The sequence below is a fragment of the Chinchilla lanigera genome, unplaced genomic scaffold (assembly GCF_000276665.1).
Source record: "Chinchilla lanigera isolate Chin_1 unplaced genomic scaffold, ChiLan1.0 scaffold00057, whole genome shotgun sequence".
NCBI lineage: Eukaryota > Metazoa > Chordata > Mammalia > Rodentia > Chinchillidae > Chinchilla > Chinchilla lanigera.
The window spans coordinates 2,326,982-2,342,014 of NW_004955458.1; the positions used below are offsets into that span (position 1 = coordinate 2,326,982).

Sequence of the window (15,033 nt, forward strand, 5' to 3'; positions counted from 1 at the left end):
ACAAATTATCTAGTTTTGTAGTAATTATAGGTTGTAGTAGAACAACACTGATGCATTGAAACTTCTTCTCCTTCTATGAATTACCTTCTATAATAGGTCTCATTGGGTCCTATTAAAGAGTGACATTAGTATAGAACAAAATTAAAATAATCCCAAGAAATCTCTGGATAGATTATTATGGTATAACTGAAACTTGAAATAGTTTTAAGTGGCACATTAAATGCTAAAAGCTATAGTGTCCGAGTTCAGCCTTGAAATTTTCATATTTGCCTTACATACACACATACACATGCACTCATAAGAATCTCTTAAATGGACACTGACATTATTAGATAATTCCCAGAGAGTTCATATGTTAAAACAAGTGACCACAATTTTATGATTCTTTCTCTAGAGAATTACTTCTGCCCCAGACCATGTCTTTTTACCTCTTTTTAAAAATATCTGAAAGTTTAAATTATGTCTTGTAGTTTACATCCTTAATCTTTGGCAGTTAGTTTAGAATTGGTTTACAGTTGGTATTCTTTCAGTGGAAATACTGTTCTTATGATAATAAAGTTTAATAAGCATAACCTACCGTAAATGGGAAAAATAAAAGCTAAAACTGTTTCTCCTCTCCATAGACAAATGTGAATTAGTTTTTCTTGCTTCTATTACAACCTTTTAAAATAACATTTTACCCAATTCCTTAGAATTTTTAATTTTTTAAAAGTTCTATCTGAATGTCAAAATATAATATAAACAGTTTAACTTGACATGCTGCCAAACCTACCCACTCAAAAAATATACTTGTCCAGCACATATCAGATGAATAGATACTGTACATGTGTGAAGTCTCACAGATAGTTTGTCAATTACATTCAACTGATGTGCTTTGAATTATGTTAAGTACTATGTGCACTATTCTCAGCTATACTTTTAACCAGAGAGGTTACACAATAGAATTATGAATTAATTTAAACATTAATGTATCTTTGATTTGATGTCAATGAAATATCAAAACCACATCACAAGTAACATAGCAACTGAGTATGCATAGAATGATAACTAAAATATCTTTATCAAAGATATTTATTAATTCGATCATCTTTACAATGTTTTCCTCCTTGTCATACTAGGGGTAAATAGGAAGAAAATTAGGCACGTAATTCCCTGACTGTTGATCAAAACTCATATATATGAAAGAAGAGAGGAAAATAGGAAGAATCTTGTATTAGTACAATACATAAAACAGGGTCCATGATGATCTTTCTACTAGAATAATTGAAAAGGAAAAAAAACACTTGATCAAAATGAAGAATTTTATTAAAAATGAAGTATTTACTGTTCTAGTTGAAGCTAATTCCAGTAAATAATTAAGCTATAATTCAATTCTTTCCTTTACATTTTCCAGAATCTCATATCACATAGAAGTAGGAAATCGTTTTGAGACATAGTTTAGAAAATATTTCATAAAGTCCTTATTCTCATTGTCATTTTTAGTGAAATAAGAGAATTTCAGAGTTGATAATACACTATGAAATGATTATGTGATAGAAATGAACTCAAACACATGTTTAATTTTAGTTGTCTATATTATGGAGCTCATGCACATCAATAATACACCAAACACTGGAAACCATGGCTTACCTGAAAATAGAATGAAGGGATCAGGGAGGAGGAAGAAAACTGGTGTTTAAATATTAGATACTCTTTTTCTGCGTATAATACATAGAAGAAATAATTAGGGCACACTTATTCTTCATCAATGGAAAATTTCTTTTTCTTTTTTTTTTTTTTTTGGTTTTTCTCCGGTACCGGGAACCGAACTCACGACCTTGCGCTTGCCAGGCAGGCGCTTTGCCGCTGAACTAAATCCCCAGCCCCTATCAATGGAGAATTTCATATATTTGAAGGCAGTCCTTCAAATTTTTCATGTCTGGTGATCTGAGTAACTACTTTGAAGATAACAATATGGGTTATAACAACTACTGTTAATTTCCTTTCACTTTGTTTTGAAATTCTGTATCATTTTTATTGTTTTTTGTTGTTTTGCTTTTGCCTCTGTGTTTGTCCCCTCCCCCACTTTTTTTTTTAAAGTCTCTGCTCCTTAGAAGGTTGAGCAGAAAGGTGCTTTGCTGAGGCTTCCGCTCACTGTTTTGAAATCTGCCTTTTTTTGTCCCTGAGAATAAGTCAAATTTGTTGTAAATTGGTAATGACTTCAATCTTTTCATGTAATATTCAATGTACATTATGATTTGTCAAATATTTTCTGCCATGGCCAAATAGAACCGTACTGGCTGCTTTTCTAAACTTACTGTACTGGGAATCAAACTCAGGACCTTGAGCTTGGCAGGCCAGTGCTGTGCTGCTGAGCCATATCCCCAACCTCTGCACTATTTTTTCTAAGCATTTCATACACAGTGATACTTAGAATTTCACACAACGCTCATTTGTTCATTTATTTTAAAAGTATTTATTTAGTGCTGTCTAGATCTTTCTTTAAGGATGAGCCAGGATATAATTCATGGATTTCCTGGGTTAAATATTGTGAAAATCACGGATGGCTATGACAAAAGCTGTCTCTCTCAAACGGATTATAAATTATTGGAAAAAACATATCAGTGAAGCATAAATGTTTTAAGAAAAATAGAATTATTGATGAAACTAAACCATCTGACATGTTCTTCATTTAATGTACACAGAAAGCAGTGAAAAACAAAGGCAGCAATGATGATATTTATGTGAATTTTAAATAATTTAAACAAATATACATTTAATAAAATTGCTTTTATCACATTGAGACCTAAGTGTCACAAAATCTCAGATTTTTTACAAAATGCAAAAATACAAGAGGTACATTGAGGGGCAATCACTGAACGTTCTGTCCACCAGATGGCACTGCTGGCGAGCTTTACACAGGCATGACACTTGTTCCTAATGGTAAAACAGACCACCTCTGAATTTCTTCAAAGAGCTGGTAGCATGTAAATATAGTTATGTAGTAGCTTTTCTGTCTTGCAAGGTCTTTATTTGTCAATTAGTATTGAATTGATTGTGTTAAATTAAACACGTATGATTTGTTGGAAATTTGTTGCTATACAAAATTCTATTCTGAGTTAATATTATTGTTAACAGATCAAACAATTTTTGCCAGATGAATCAATAATCATGAATAAGCACTTGCCATCTGCTTTCAGATAGTAGTCGTCATTGTATATAGAAACTGAAAAGAGCTTATTTTTTAATCTAAAGCGTTATTTTTAAAATTCAAAAATTAAAACATGAACGCAAATATTTCCAACTTGAAAAGAATCTGGACTGGAAGTGCAGCTCAGTGGTACAGAGAATAATGAGCAGGTACAGAGGTCTGGGTCTGATCTTAGGCAGAGAAAGAGAGAGAGAGGGAGAAAGAGAGGGAGAGAGAGAGGGGGAGGGAGAGAGAGGGGGAAGGGGGAGGAGAGAGAGGGATCCCAGACACTAACCACGTACTTTGGTTTGAGTACATTTTCACTTCAGACAATCTAGTCATAATGGTTACTTTTGAATTATATAATTTGTTTAGTTCTTTATTTATTAGGAAAGTAGAGAAAGCTTCATGAAATAAAGTTAAAATCCTTAGGAATTCTGCCAAATGGGTGACTCTCTCTTATCTCGTATTACCTGTTAATTAAGTTTGCATCATTCCTGAATTACTCTTAAAGGATAAGATTAATTTAGGCACACTAGATTTGTTTGATTAAATAATGAAGTTATTAATGGTTTAAAAAATTTCTAAATATGTAAGCACAACCATTGAATAAAATAATCATATAAACATCCCAAATATGTAGAAGAATTCATAATAATAACCTAATAATAGCTAACCTTTTCTAGGAGAGTAGAAAAATGAAATAAAAATTAACTGCTTAAGTCTCTAGAACTTCAGTTAAAATGTCTTTTAAATTATTACATAGCTATTTATGTTATTGGTAAGTTGCTTATCGTTTAGACAAGGGTTTTCCAAAGGTCCACATGTTAAATTTTGGTCCCTAGGTGGCGCTATTGAGAGTCAGTGGAACCTTTGACAAGCGAGCCCTATGGACATCTTATGTCCCTGAAAGTGTGCCTTCAAAAATGATTGTGGCTCTCTCGCTCCTTTATATATGACATTTAGATATGAGCATCTTCGCTCCTACCATGATGTGTAACTTTTACCCAGAGGCCCAAACTAATGGGGTTGCCTCAATTTTGAAGTTGCACCTCCCAAGCTGCGCAAAAATAAATCCTCGTAAGTAACGCGTGTTAGGAATTCTGTTAATGTGAAGCTGACTAACAGAAACACCTGCACTCAGAATACTGTAAACGAATGATAAACGAATAAAGAATTATAATCTCATGAAACAGGAAATCCAGGGTATTATTTGATCTGGACTGACAGGCCTCTGGGCCATCACAACTCAAGATTTCTACAGCACTACAGAGTATTTTCCTTCTATCGATCTTGCTCTCCAGTTACTTTCCTTCCTCGCTTTACATCCCTCAGAAAGGTTACATGGTTATGTAGTTTCAAATTCAAATCCAAAGGACAAGGTAATACTTTGCCCCTGTTCGTGTAAGTAAAAACTGAATTTGTTTGCCATAGTTTTTGTAAGTTTTCCTCAGGTCTTGTACATGTTTTGTTATATTTGTACCTCAATTGATAATCTTTTTTCAAGATCTTCCTACTTCATTCCTTTCTAACCCTGCTTGTATGTATGTGAGTCTGTTGTTTTCATGAGACAGGGTCTTGCTAAGTTGCCAGGGTGGCCTCCAACTTACAGCCCTCCTGTCTCTGCCTCTTGAGTATCGAGGACTACAGGCATGCCCTAAGGTACCCAGTTCCTTTGTTTGTTTGTTTTCGGTACCAAGAATCAAACTCAGGACCTTGCACTTGACAGGCAGGTGCTTGTGCCGCTGAGCTACATCCCTGGTCCTACTGTACGCAGTTCTACCTTGGTTTAAAAGACTACTTCAGAGAACTGCAAATGATCCTACCCATTATGTTCACATGTCCTATCCCCAAAATCCAGATTATGCAGTTTAAGCTTTCCTTGAAGGCTTAAGTCATTTCAAGCTTCACTCAGATGGCAGGACCTAAAGTGGCAACAAACTCTTCGTCTAAGCAAGGGCCCAATTGGAGAACTGAAGTCCAGTTTCATCTATTTTGGGGGATAAAGCTTTAAAAAAATGATTGGCTTTGATGTAGTCTCAGTACAATTTTGTGTACTTGTAGCCCTCCCTACCCTTTTCTTTGTGGGCCTGGAAATTCTGCAAGCAAAATAGTTCTAAATATTTCATACTTCTTCTCCCCTCTGTGTTATCCTCATGTGGAGTGGGTATGTAAAGGTGGCTGGGTGATTTCCTGCCTTTGAAAATAAACCCAGTTATTAATGGTTCATTTGGGGTCTTCGTTGGAATTTAAAATGTCTCTGTCCTCCAGCTTTGCTTAAAATATCATAAGCAAGTGGAAAGTTCTTTCCATACCTATCACATATTTAAAAGTTAGTTCCAGTGAATGTAACATCAGCTTCATTGCCTGATATTTAAAAATGATTTAATAGCTTAGAAAACATTGAATAAAAATTATTATAGGTTTTATAACTTTTGAGGTTTGTGGAAGTTCTGATTACTTGAAATATCTGGTACTTAAAATAAGTTATGGTCATAAAAATTTTATGTCAAATAATCTTAGCCTGGGAAAGTGGATGCAGGCTGCATAGCTCTTGAAGAAGGAGGCATGTATTAAGCAAACTTCTCTTTGATGCTCATAATATTTATTATTTAAATTTCAGATTACACACCTTTCTCCATCCATCCATTTTACACTATGATATTTTTGAAGTTTTCATTTAAACATTTTGCCACAGTTCTTCTAAACTCCAAGCTAATACAGCCAGCAATGATTTGGCCATTATGATAAAGTACCTTATGCTGCTTCTTAAACATCTAGCTTGGTGAAGCATTGCTTGGAAGCCAAAGTAATAAAATGCAAAACAAAGTTTGGTGAAGAAATCTCTTTAAATTATTTTCTTTAGAGTTTAGCAGCACTCTCAATCCCGGCGGAATGGAATTTGAGACTATCCAGAAACATCACTTGCATCCCCCAGATGGATTCCTTCACAGTGCAGTAAGTGAATAGCTGTTTCTCAAACTGGATTCGTAGAGCAATATGTGTTTAAGTATAAGAGCAAAACAATATGAGACATCAGGCACCCATAACGAATGACTAGGGTGCGCTTGTGACGTGGACTGTTGTGATGTGTGTGTGTGTGTGTGTGTGTGTGTGTGTGTGTGTGTGTGTGAGAATGTGAGTCGTTAAGTGTTTCAGAGTCAAGTAGGGGACATCTTTTGGGAAAGTGAAGTTCCACTTTGATATAGAAAGTGTCTGTGGAGCTTTCAGTCACTGCACTATTCTGAACTTTCTCTTACCCTAAGTACAAAACATTCTCATGTACACTGGCAAATGCTCACTTCTCCCAGCAGGAGAGAGCACGCATTTGCATTGTTCGGTCAAAGGAGGTGGATAGATGTTCAGTTTTAATTTCAGTTTCTGGGCTGGTCATGGTGGTGCATGCCTGTAATCCCAACATTCAGGAGGCTGAGGCAGGAGGATCTTTGTGAGTTTGAGACGAGCCTGGGCTACAAAGCGAGCTCAAAGCCAGCCTGAACTGCATAATGAGAACCTGTCTCAAAAAGAACAAATAAAACCAAAAACCAAAAACCAAAAACCAAAAAAACCTAACTAATTTCAGTTTCCAAGTTTAAAATCATCAAGTCTATCCTTTCCAGCGTTAATTCTATTGATATATGTTCCTTGTTCTAATTCTCACTATTGTAAAAGCTTAGAATCTACATGGTAATTTTATTGAAATGAAGATTTTAATAAAAAAATACAGCTAGCATCCAACAAAGAAGACAACAAACATATCAGAAGGAGGAATTACCATAATTTAATGAATAAGAAGAAACTTATATAATTGTCATATTTTTAATCATAAGCCTAGTAAATATTTGTGTCAGGGGGCTTGTATATAATCTCATGCACAGTTATGTATTATATACTGAGTGCTAAAGAATAATTGTAGGTGAATCAGTTTGACAATATACCAGAACATAGAGTTAATTCTTTGATATCAAATTGAGTTATTTTACCTACTTTTCACTTCAAGTATTTTATTTAGCATTTTAAAATTAAATACTGCATGGAAGACCACCAGGGAAAGTCCTCAGAGCATACTCACATAGAATGCATTTAATGTGATGAATTTTTCAAAATTATGGTGAATCCTTCCTCATAACCCATTACTCAAACAAAATAAGAGCCAATTACACTGTTTCTTTTCCTATTTACAACTACTTAATGCTATCAGTGATCCACAAAGTGTACAATCAGCTTTATAAGTACATTATTTATTCACCAGAGAATCTTCCATTATAAATATTAGTGTTTTATACAAAGTAGCACAAAGCTACTTGATTTACTTTTAGGATTCAATAACCCAGTTCTCTGAAGGATAAGATTTCTAAACCATGTGTACATGTACATAAGATTTCTAAACCATGTGTACACTTTTTATACACAGAGAAATTTTTTGCATCTCTTTCTGTTTGTTTCTTGCTGCTACTGCCGTTTTGCCTGTACAGTTTCAAAAATTGGCTGTGAATTGCGATATTGTCAAATTTGTCAAACTGACAATATGTCAGTATTATCACATTTGACAGTTTGACCGTGTACTAGAATATACAGTTAATTCTTCGATATCAAATTGAGTTTGTTTTACTTACTTTTCACTTCAAGTATTTTATTCTTAGCCATACTGACATTGATGAGAATATCTGAGAGTTCGTGCTAGAAAACAGTATGATTAAATAATCATTAAAACTGTAGCAACAAAACACTATTTCTCAGGAGCTTGAGTCAAAATCATGCACTATATTTATGTTGAAAGTACTTAACTTACTCTTCATTAATATTTTCATTAATTGACTTTACTTGGATACAAGATTCCTTGGCATCCAGAATACTACACAGTGGCTGGAAGCAGACTCAGAATAGCTACAAATAGAATACATTCTTTTGGAGAACATTTAATTTTGGGGTAAATCAATTTCTCTGAATAACGGCAAATACACATTTATATTTTAGTCTAAATAACTAGTAACTGTTATTTATGACTATTCAGTGTCTGGATATATACCAGGTGATTATCAGCAATGCTTAAAACATTCAATCTTTGTAACCTATAAGCATTACGAAAAATAAAATAATCGCGTCAACTGTCATTGGATCATGTCATTACATGTTAAAAGAGAAGAATATTTTGAAAAGAGCTTCATAGAGAAAACATCAAAAACATTAAGCTTTTATTATAAAGAGGGTATTTTGCATTGGAAAACATGTGAATGCAATTCACAGCCAGTTTTTGAAAATGTACAGGCAAAATGACAGTAGGAGCAAGAAACAAACAGAAAGAGATGCAAAAAATTTCTCTGTGTACAAAAAATGTACACATGGTTTAGAAATCTTATCCTTCAGAGAACTGGGTTATTGAATCCTAAAAGTAAATCAAGTAGCTTTGTACTACTTTGTATAAAACACTAATATTTATAATGGAAGATTCTCTGGTGAATAAATAATGCACTTACAAAGCTGATTGTACACTTTGTGGATCACTCATAGCACTAAGTAGTTGTAAATAGAAAAAGAAACTGTAATTGGCTCTTATTTTGTTTGAGTAATGGGTTATGAGGAAGGATTCACCATAATTTTGAAAAATTCATCACATTAAATGCATTCTATGTGAGTATGCTCTGAGGACTTTCCTTGGTGGTCTTCCATGCAGTATTTAATTTTAAAATGTTACTTTTCATCCATCCACCAAGAATTGGATAAGAAAATTGTGGTACTTTTATATAATGGAATATTACTCAACTATAAAGAGAGATAAACTCGAGGCTTTTATAGGCAAATGGTCACAACTAGAGACTATACTCCTGAGTGAAATAAATCTGACCTGCATGTGCAAGCACTGCATTGTCTCACTAGTGTAAAACCTGAAAGAATTAATTTAAACTCGGAGGTGTGATAGACATTGTGAAATGATAAGAAAATGCTCAAGGGTAAAGGGCAACTGGGATGTGGGAAAAGAGAAGGAAAAGAAGGAGAAATTTTGTATGTATGTATATACAGGATAGTTAACACAGTTGTTCTACTGTCTTGTATTTCTTTGCTGAAAGAAACTGTTAATGAGTCCTTGATTGATCAATATTGCATGTCTCTATTTTTTTTGTGAGAAACCACTTTGAAGATATCAATATGTAATACAACAAGCATTGTTAATTTCCTACCACTTTGTCTTTAACTCTGTATTGTCTGTACTGTTCTTTTGCTATTTTGTAAAAGGCTGTCTGTCTGTTAATGTTTTCCTCCTTTTATTTTTAAAATAACAAAAATAAAATGTTACTTTTTTATTTGTCAAGGCTTCCTTAAGAAAAATAATATTCAGATATTTAAAATATCAGTAGCTCAAGGGAAAGTTGAACTATAGAAGGAGTTCACATGGAATGATTCATATTTTTCTCCCGTAAAATACCTAATAGTAATTTTCTCCTGTAAAATGCCTCTAGCCCTAGAATCTAAGAATTAGCTTTCTATTCCCCAGGGACAGAAAACCAATGTGCAAAAATAATCATGGAGACAGAAATCCTTTTTCTATACTTAAACCAACTCTTTATCACCATAAATACAGTTACATCTAACACTTCTGTGTAGTAAAACTTCAGGATTTAATTAAACATGTCACCTTTTATAACCCTCCAACCTAATTTATAAGTTCAGTGCCCAAAGTCAAATATTACCCAGCTATAAAAATTTTGATTCACTCTACTATGAGCATTAGAAATTTAGTAGAGTCTGCAGCAAAACATTACTGTCAGGATCAATGGTCCTCGGGATCAAATTTAAACAATCCTTTATGATGATAAGTGTATGTATTCCCTGAATATACTGATGTAGAGGGTGATAAGTTTTTAGTTTAAAGATAAAGGAACCAAAACATACTAACAAACACACAGGCTGCTTTCCCCACAGCATTAAATTTTAAATATTTCCATTAGTTTAATAATTCTGACATTTTAAAAATGTTGCCCATGGCCCAGGAGATGCTAGTAAATATGTTGGATAAAGGAATGATTAGACAACTGAATGATCCAACTTTTGCATTCTTTTGCTTGCTTGCATTGAGAAATATAGAACAGATCCAAGAGTCGTTGGGTTGCTAGGCCGTGAAAGCATCAGTGACAATAGAGTAGAGGGATCATGAAGTCTTGGATCAGGACTGCAAAATATTAAAACTTGCAGCTACTAGGGTTGGATTAAGCCATTTGTCTAAGTGGGTTCTTGTGTGTTACCCTGTGAAAGGCTTCCTTCACTTCCTTGTTTCTCAAAGTGTAGATGACGGGATTCAGAGCAGGTGTGACCACTGTGTACATGAGTGCCGTGGCCTTGTCTGTGTCTGGGGTGTGTGAATTTTTGGGTTGGAGATAAGTGAACAAGGCTGTGCCAAAGAACAGAGAAACGACCAGCACGTGAGAGGAACACGTGGAGAAAGCTTTGCGTCTGCCAGCTGCCGAAGGGATTCTCAAGATGGTCACCAGGATGCGCATATAGGAGCACAAAATGAGGAGACAGGGACCCATAATGAAGATCATGGAGAGAACAAACAACACCCGCTCATTGTGAGAAGTATTCACACAAGCCAGTTTCACTACGGGCATGATGTCACAGAAGAAGTGCTCAATCTTTCCCGTTCCACAGAAAGGCAGAGTGAAGATCCAGGTGACCTGAGTTGATTCTACCACCATCCCGGTGATCCACGATGCTGCAGCCAATTTCAAACAGACGGGAGGGCTCATCAGGAGAGTGTAATGCAGAGGGTAACAAATAGCCATAAAGCGGTCATAAGCCATGGCTGCCAGCAGGCAGCATTCTGTCAGTCCCAAGATGGCAAAGACGTACATCTGGGCTGCACAGCCACCCACGGTTATGGTCTTGTTCTCCACCAGCAGGTGCACCAGCATCTGAGGCACCACACTGGTGATGTAGCACATCTCCAAAAAGGAGAGGTTCACCAGGAAGAAATACATGGGAGTGTGCAGGGAAGGGGTGACCCAGATCAGGCAGATGATGATGAGGTTTCCTCCCACTCTAAATATGTAGACTATTGAGAATACTATGAAGAGTACAGGTTGCAACTGTGCTAGAGAAGAAAAAGCCACAAATGTGAATTTAGTGCAGAGGGACTGATTTCCGTTCATCATGGACTCAGAGCCAGACATCTGTGAACATAACAGAGAGAGAGTAGATAGTACCTAGAAATCCCCTTATCTAACACAACTGTGCATTACACTTAGGAAAGGTGTTCTCATAGAATCAGTGGTTTTAAATGAACGTCTAGACACCTGAATTCCTCTGTTACATTTTCAAAGTAGCTACTGATTTAAAATGGATGCATTTTCCTTCACATTTTAAGTTGTAGATCTTATTCTATTTTCACGGAAACTAAGATATCATTTTTAGACAACTTTAAGTCCAGATTATGAATTTGTTTTAATTATATAAGCTATTATGTAATTAATATATGAAGACAATATGATGCAAAGGAGTCATATAATGCTTAAATGCAGAGAAAAAATATAAAACTGTTATATATCCTGATGTTCTATAACCCTCCTTAAAGCTACAGTTATGGGCCTGAAGTGCACTATCTATCCATTCTCCTACTTGTCATACATTTTTAAAAATTTATTTTAAGAATAAAAGAAGGAAAACATATTAACAAACAGTCATCCATTTACAAAGCAGCATAAGAACAATACACGCAATACAGAGTTACAGACAAAGTGGTAGGAAATTAAGAACGGTTGTTGTATTACATATTGATACCTTCGAAGTGGTTGCCATATATTTTTACTCATTTTGATTTGAGCAGAGTAAGCCAAGATTAGACAGGTAATATCCAAAGAAATGAACAATAACTAAATCTCCTTTTCACAATTTTAGTGCAATTTTACAGGAAATGATGACTATGAGAACATACCTAGAACTGCAAGGTAAATTTTCTTTTTCCTTTTGGGCTTCTAAACTTCTTACATTTCAAATTATAAAATGATGATAGCATAGGCAGCACTTTTATTCTATTTAGAGACCATAGGGATTACATACATTGTGTGGATTAATTATACTGGTCTCAAGAGGAATAGGTTCAAAAACAAGAACAGTGAATGTTCTAGATGCAATTTGACTTTTGTTTTTGCACATATTTTGAGAGAAATCTATTGCTGTCAATCACATCATTTAAGTTTCAATAAACTAAAAGTTTCTAATTGATGCCTATTATACACTTAGATAATTGTCAAACTATGTGTGTGCTTGCCATTGTAAATTTGACAGTGATCATCCCTGTATTTATAATATAAGTGGGCACAGTACAGGACACACATTTGGCTCCATGAATCAGGTGGAAGGTATTATTTATGACTCAATTGGTAGTAGCATAAAAGAATAGGCACAACCCAGAAAATATCAAATGTCTAATAGAGCTAGTTAAAACAATTTATTTAAATTATGGGAAAATTTTCTTGTACTATCCTCACAAAATGAAAAAAATAGTTCTTTTTTGTTTGTTTGTTTGTTTTTGTTTTTTTTCTGGTACCAGGAATCGAACTCACGACCTTGCGCTTGCCAGACCGGCACTGTGCCACTGAGCTAAACCCCCACCCCCCCAAACAGTTCTTAAACCAAAACTTTTTTTTTTTTTTTTTTACTAATAGGTCAATGATATGAGCTCACTGGGAGGTAATTTATAAGGTGAACAAAAGGAGTGGCTGACAGATCAATTTTGAAGCTGTTGTGTTAGGTAGAGTTGTTTTTTCTATTTTTTTTTAATTACTACCACCAATCAAAAGATGGGAATTCTGGGTTCTCCAGAGAGACAGAATCAATGAAGCTAGATGATAATATAGATAAATAGACAGACAGACAGATGAGAGAGGATTTATTAGGGCATTAGCTTGCATAGTTATGAAGTGTGAGAAATATTACAACAGACAGCCTATAAGCTGGAGACCATGGAATGGTGATAGTTTGACTCAGTCCCAGACCAAAGGCCTCACAAGTAGAGAAGCTGATGGTATAATTCTCAGTATAAGGGTAAAAGCTTAAGATTTCAGAGAACAGTTCTTGTAAGTCCTGAAGCCCCAAAACTAAAGACTGGAGTCCTGGTGTTTGAGGAGTGGAGCGGAAAAGTTTATCCCTGCTGTAATAGATAGGCACATTGACCTTTTCTCTGTTTTTGTGCTTTTGGATTGTCTTTGACCCTCAGCTAATTAGATGGTGCTGATGCACACCGATGGTGAATCTTTGCTCTAGTCCACTCAGACACACATACTAATGTTTTCTGAAACACCATTACAAAAACACCTCAAAATAATGATTTATCAAGTTTTCAGGTATTCTTCATTGAGATCATGTTGGCACCTAAAATTAACCATCACAGGTTCACCACGATCCCCTCATTCAAGAAAATCTCCTTACATTATATTTAAGTTAAATAAAGATGGTAACAAGGAACAGTTCTACCAAATGCAATGCAGCTATCCTAAAACAATAAAAAGTGTATTAATCTTCTCCCTAGTGGAGGAAAAAAATTCTTGAGTGATGCTTCCTTTTTTCTTGGTATCCAATGACTTAAACACTATCACATAAAATTAACAGTATGCACTGATAAAGTTAGTGAACCTTATGTTACATGACGCAGAAACAAGAAATCTAAACAAAGATTTTTTTTAAAAAGTTAGTGTATTATTTATACATATAGAGTCTGTGGAAAAATGTATGCATCAGGAAAAGATAAACTTGTGTAAATATTTTAATACTGAATGTTTATTTGTGTCAGTCCAATTTGGACAAAATACTGCCTCTTCTGTGATGGAAGCAATCTAATATAACTAACCTGCCACCATGCAGCTGCCATATCACCCTGAGAAATCATGCCATGTTGAACACAGTTTTTTAGTCTCTGTCACTGGGAGGCTGAGTATGAACAGTGGCTATAGGCAAGCCCACACTGGTGAGCCCCCACGAACTACCTTCCTTGCCACTGTAGCAGCTTTGTTGATGAGCCTATTGAGAAGGGACAGAGATGGCTGGGGAAAGAGGCTGGATAGTTTCCACAAAATGAACTATCCTGTTACCTGATTATTAAAGTCTTCTGTGCCAAATTCAGTCTTTAATGAAGGTTGACATAGGACACAAATATCTTCATGTCCTTCACCTACTCAGAAATCCAGTCCAGTGCCTATTCCCTGAACTTCTTTGTCACCAATTTTCCAACTGTGATTCTTCCAAGTCTCTTATTGTACAGACGCATCATTTGCCATAGCCCATGCACCAGGACATAATTGCCTATCTCTGGCCATTTCTCCTCCAAGGAAAGTGCACATATGTATGCATGCCACAGGGCTCTGCCTGTTGAGAAGATTTCTCTTCATCACTGTCTTTTATGGATATTCCAGGGGACCTTGGTGCTGCAAGGGTCCAGGTTCATACAGTTCACACAGTCTAACCCAGATATTAGTCTTCTCTTCCTCTGTCCACTGAGAGTAGGTACTTCCCATGAGGCTGTGGGTGCAAGTTGGCCAAGGCAGTGTAGCAGAGGTAGATGGCATAGGGATTTGAGCTACTTCTTAACGTAATTTGTTCAGCAAGATCACATACATACAACTTGCATTGATGGTGGAGCACATAATGAACTTTCTTGCTTGGTGGGTTAGATTACACTCAGGCCATCTCTACAGGCCGTATAGTAACTTGGTGGCTTATGGTCAAGCCATCAGTTTCTACCAAGGTTTAGTAGAGGGCCAAGTATTGCATCTCAGAAGAGTAATTATCTGTAGAAGGTGGAAGGAGCTTGTTCCAAAACCCTAAGGGTCTTCATTGTTGTTTACCTGTGGGACTTGCCAAAGGCTCCAAAT

At 35.5% G+C, this 15,033-nt stretch overlaps 1 protein-coding gene across 1 annotated transcript; it reads right to left on the reverse strand.

The window, feature by feature from the left end:
- Window positions 1-10,374: 10,374 nt before the first annotated feature.
- LOC102012064 (olfactory receptor 10C1-like) lies at window positions 10,375-11,337 on the reverse strand. The gene has a single exon (XM_005397239.1). It carries the CDS (start codon window positions 11,335-11,337, stop codon window positions 10,375-10,377), a length of 963 nt encoding a protein of 320 aa, XP_005397296.1.
- Window positions 11,338-15,033: the final 3,696 nt, after the last annotated feature.

What these genes read in the sequence shown, in the direction of transcription:
- LOC102012064 (XM_005397239.1), bottom strand. Translation starts at nt 11,337, where the DNA reads ATGTCTGGCTCTGAGTCCATGATGAACGGAAATCAGTCCCTCTGCACT.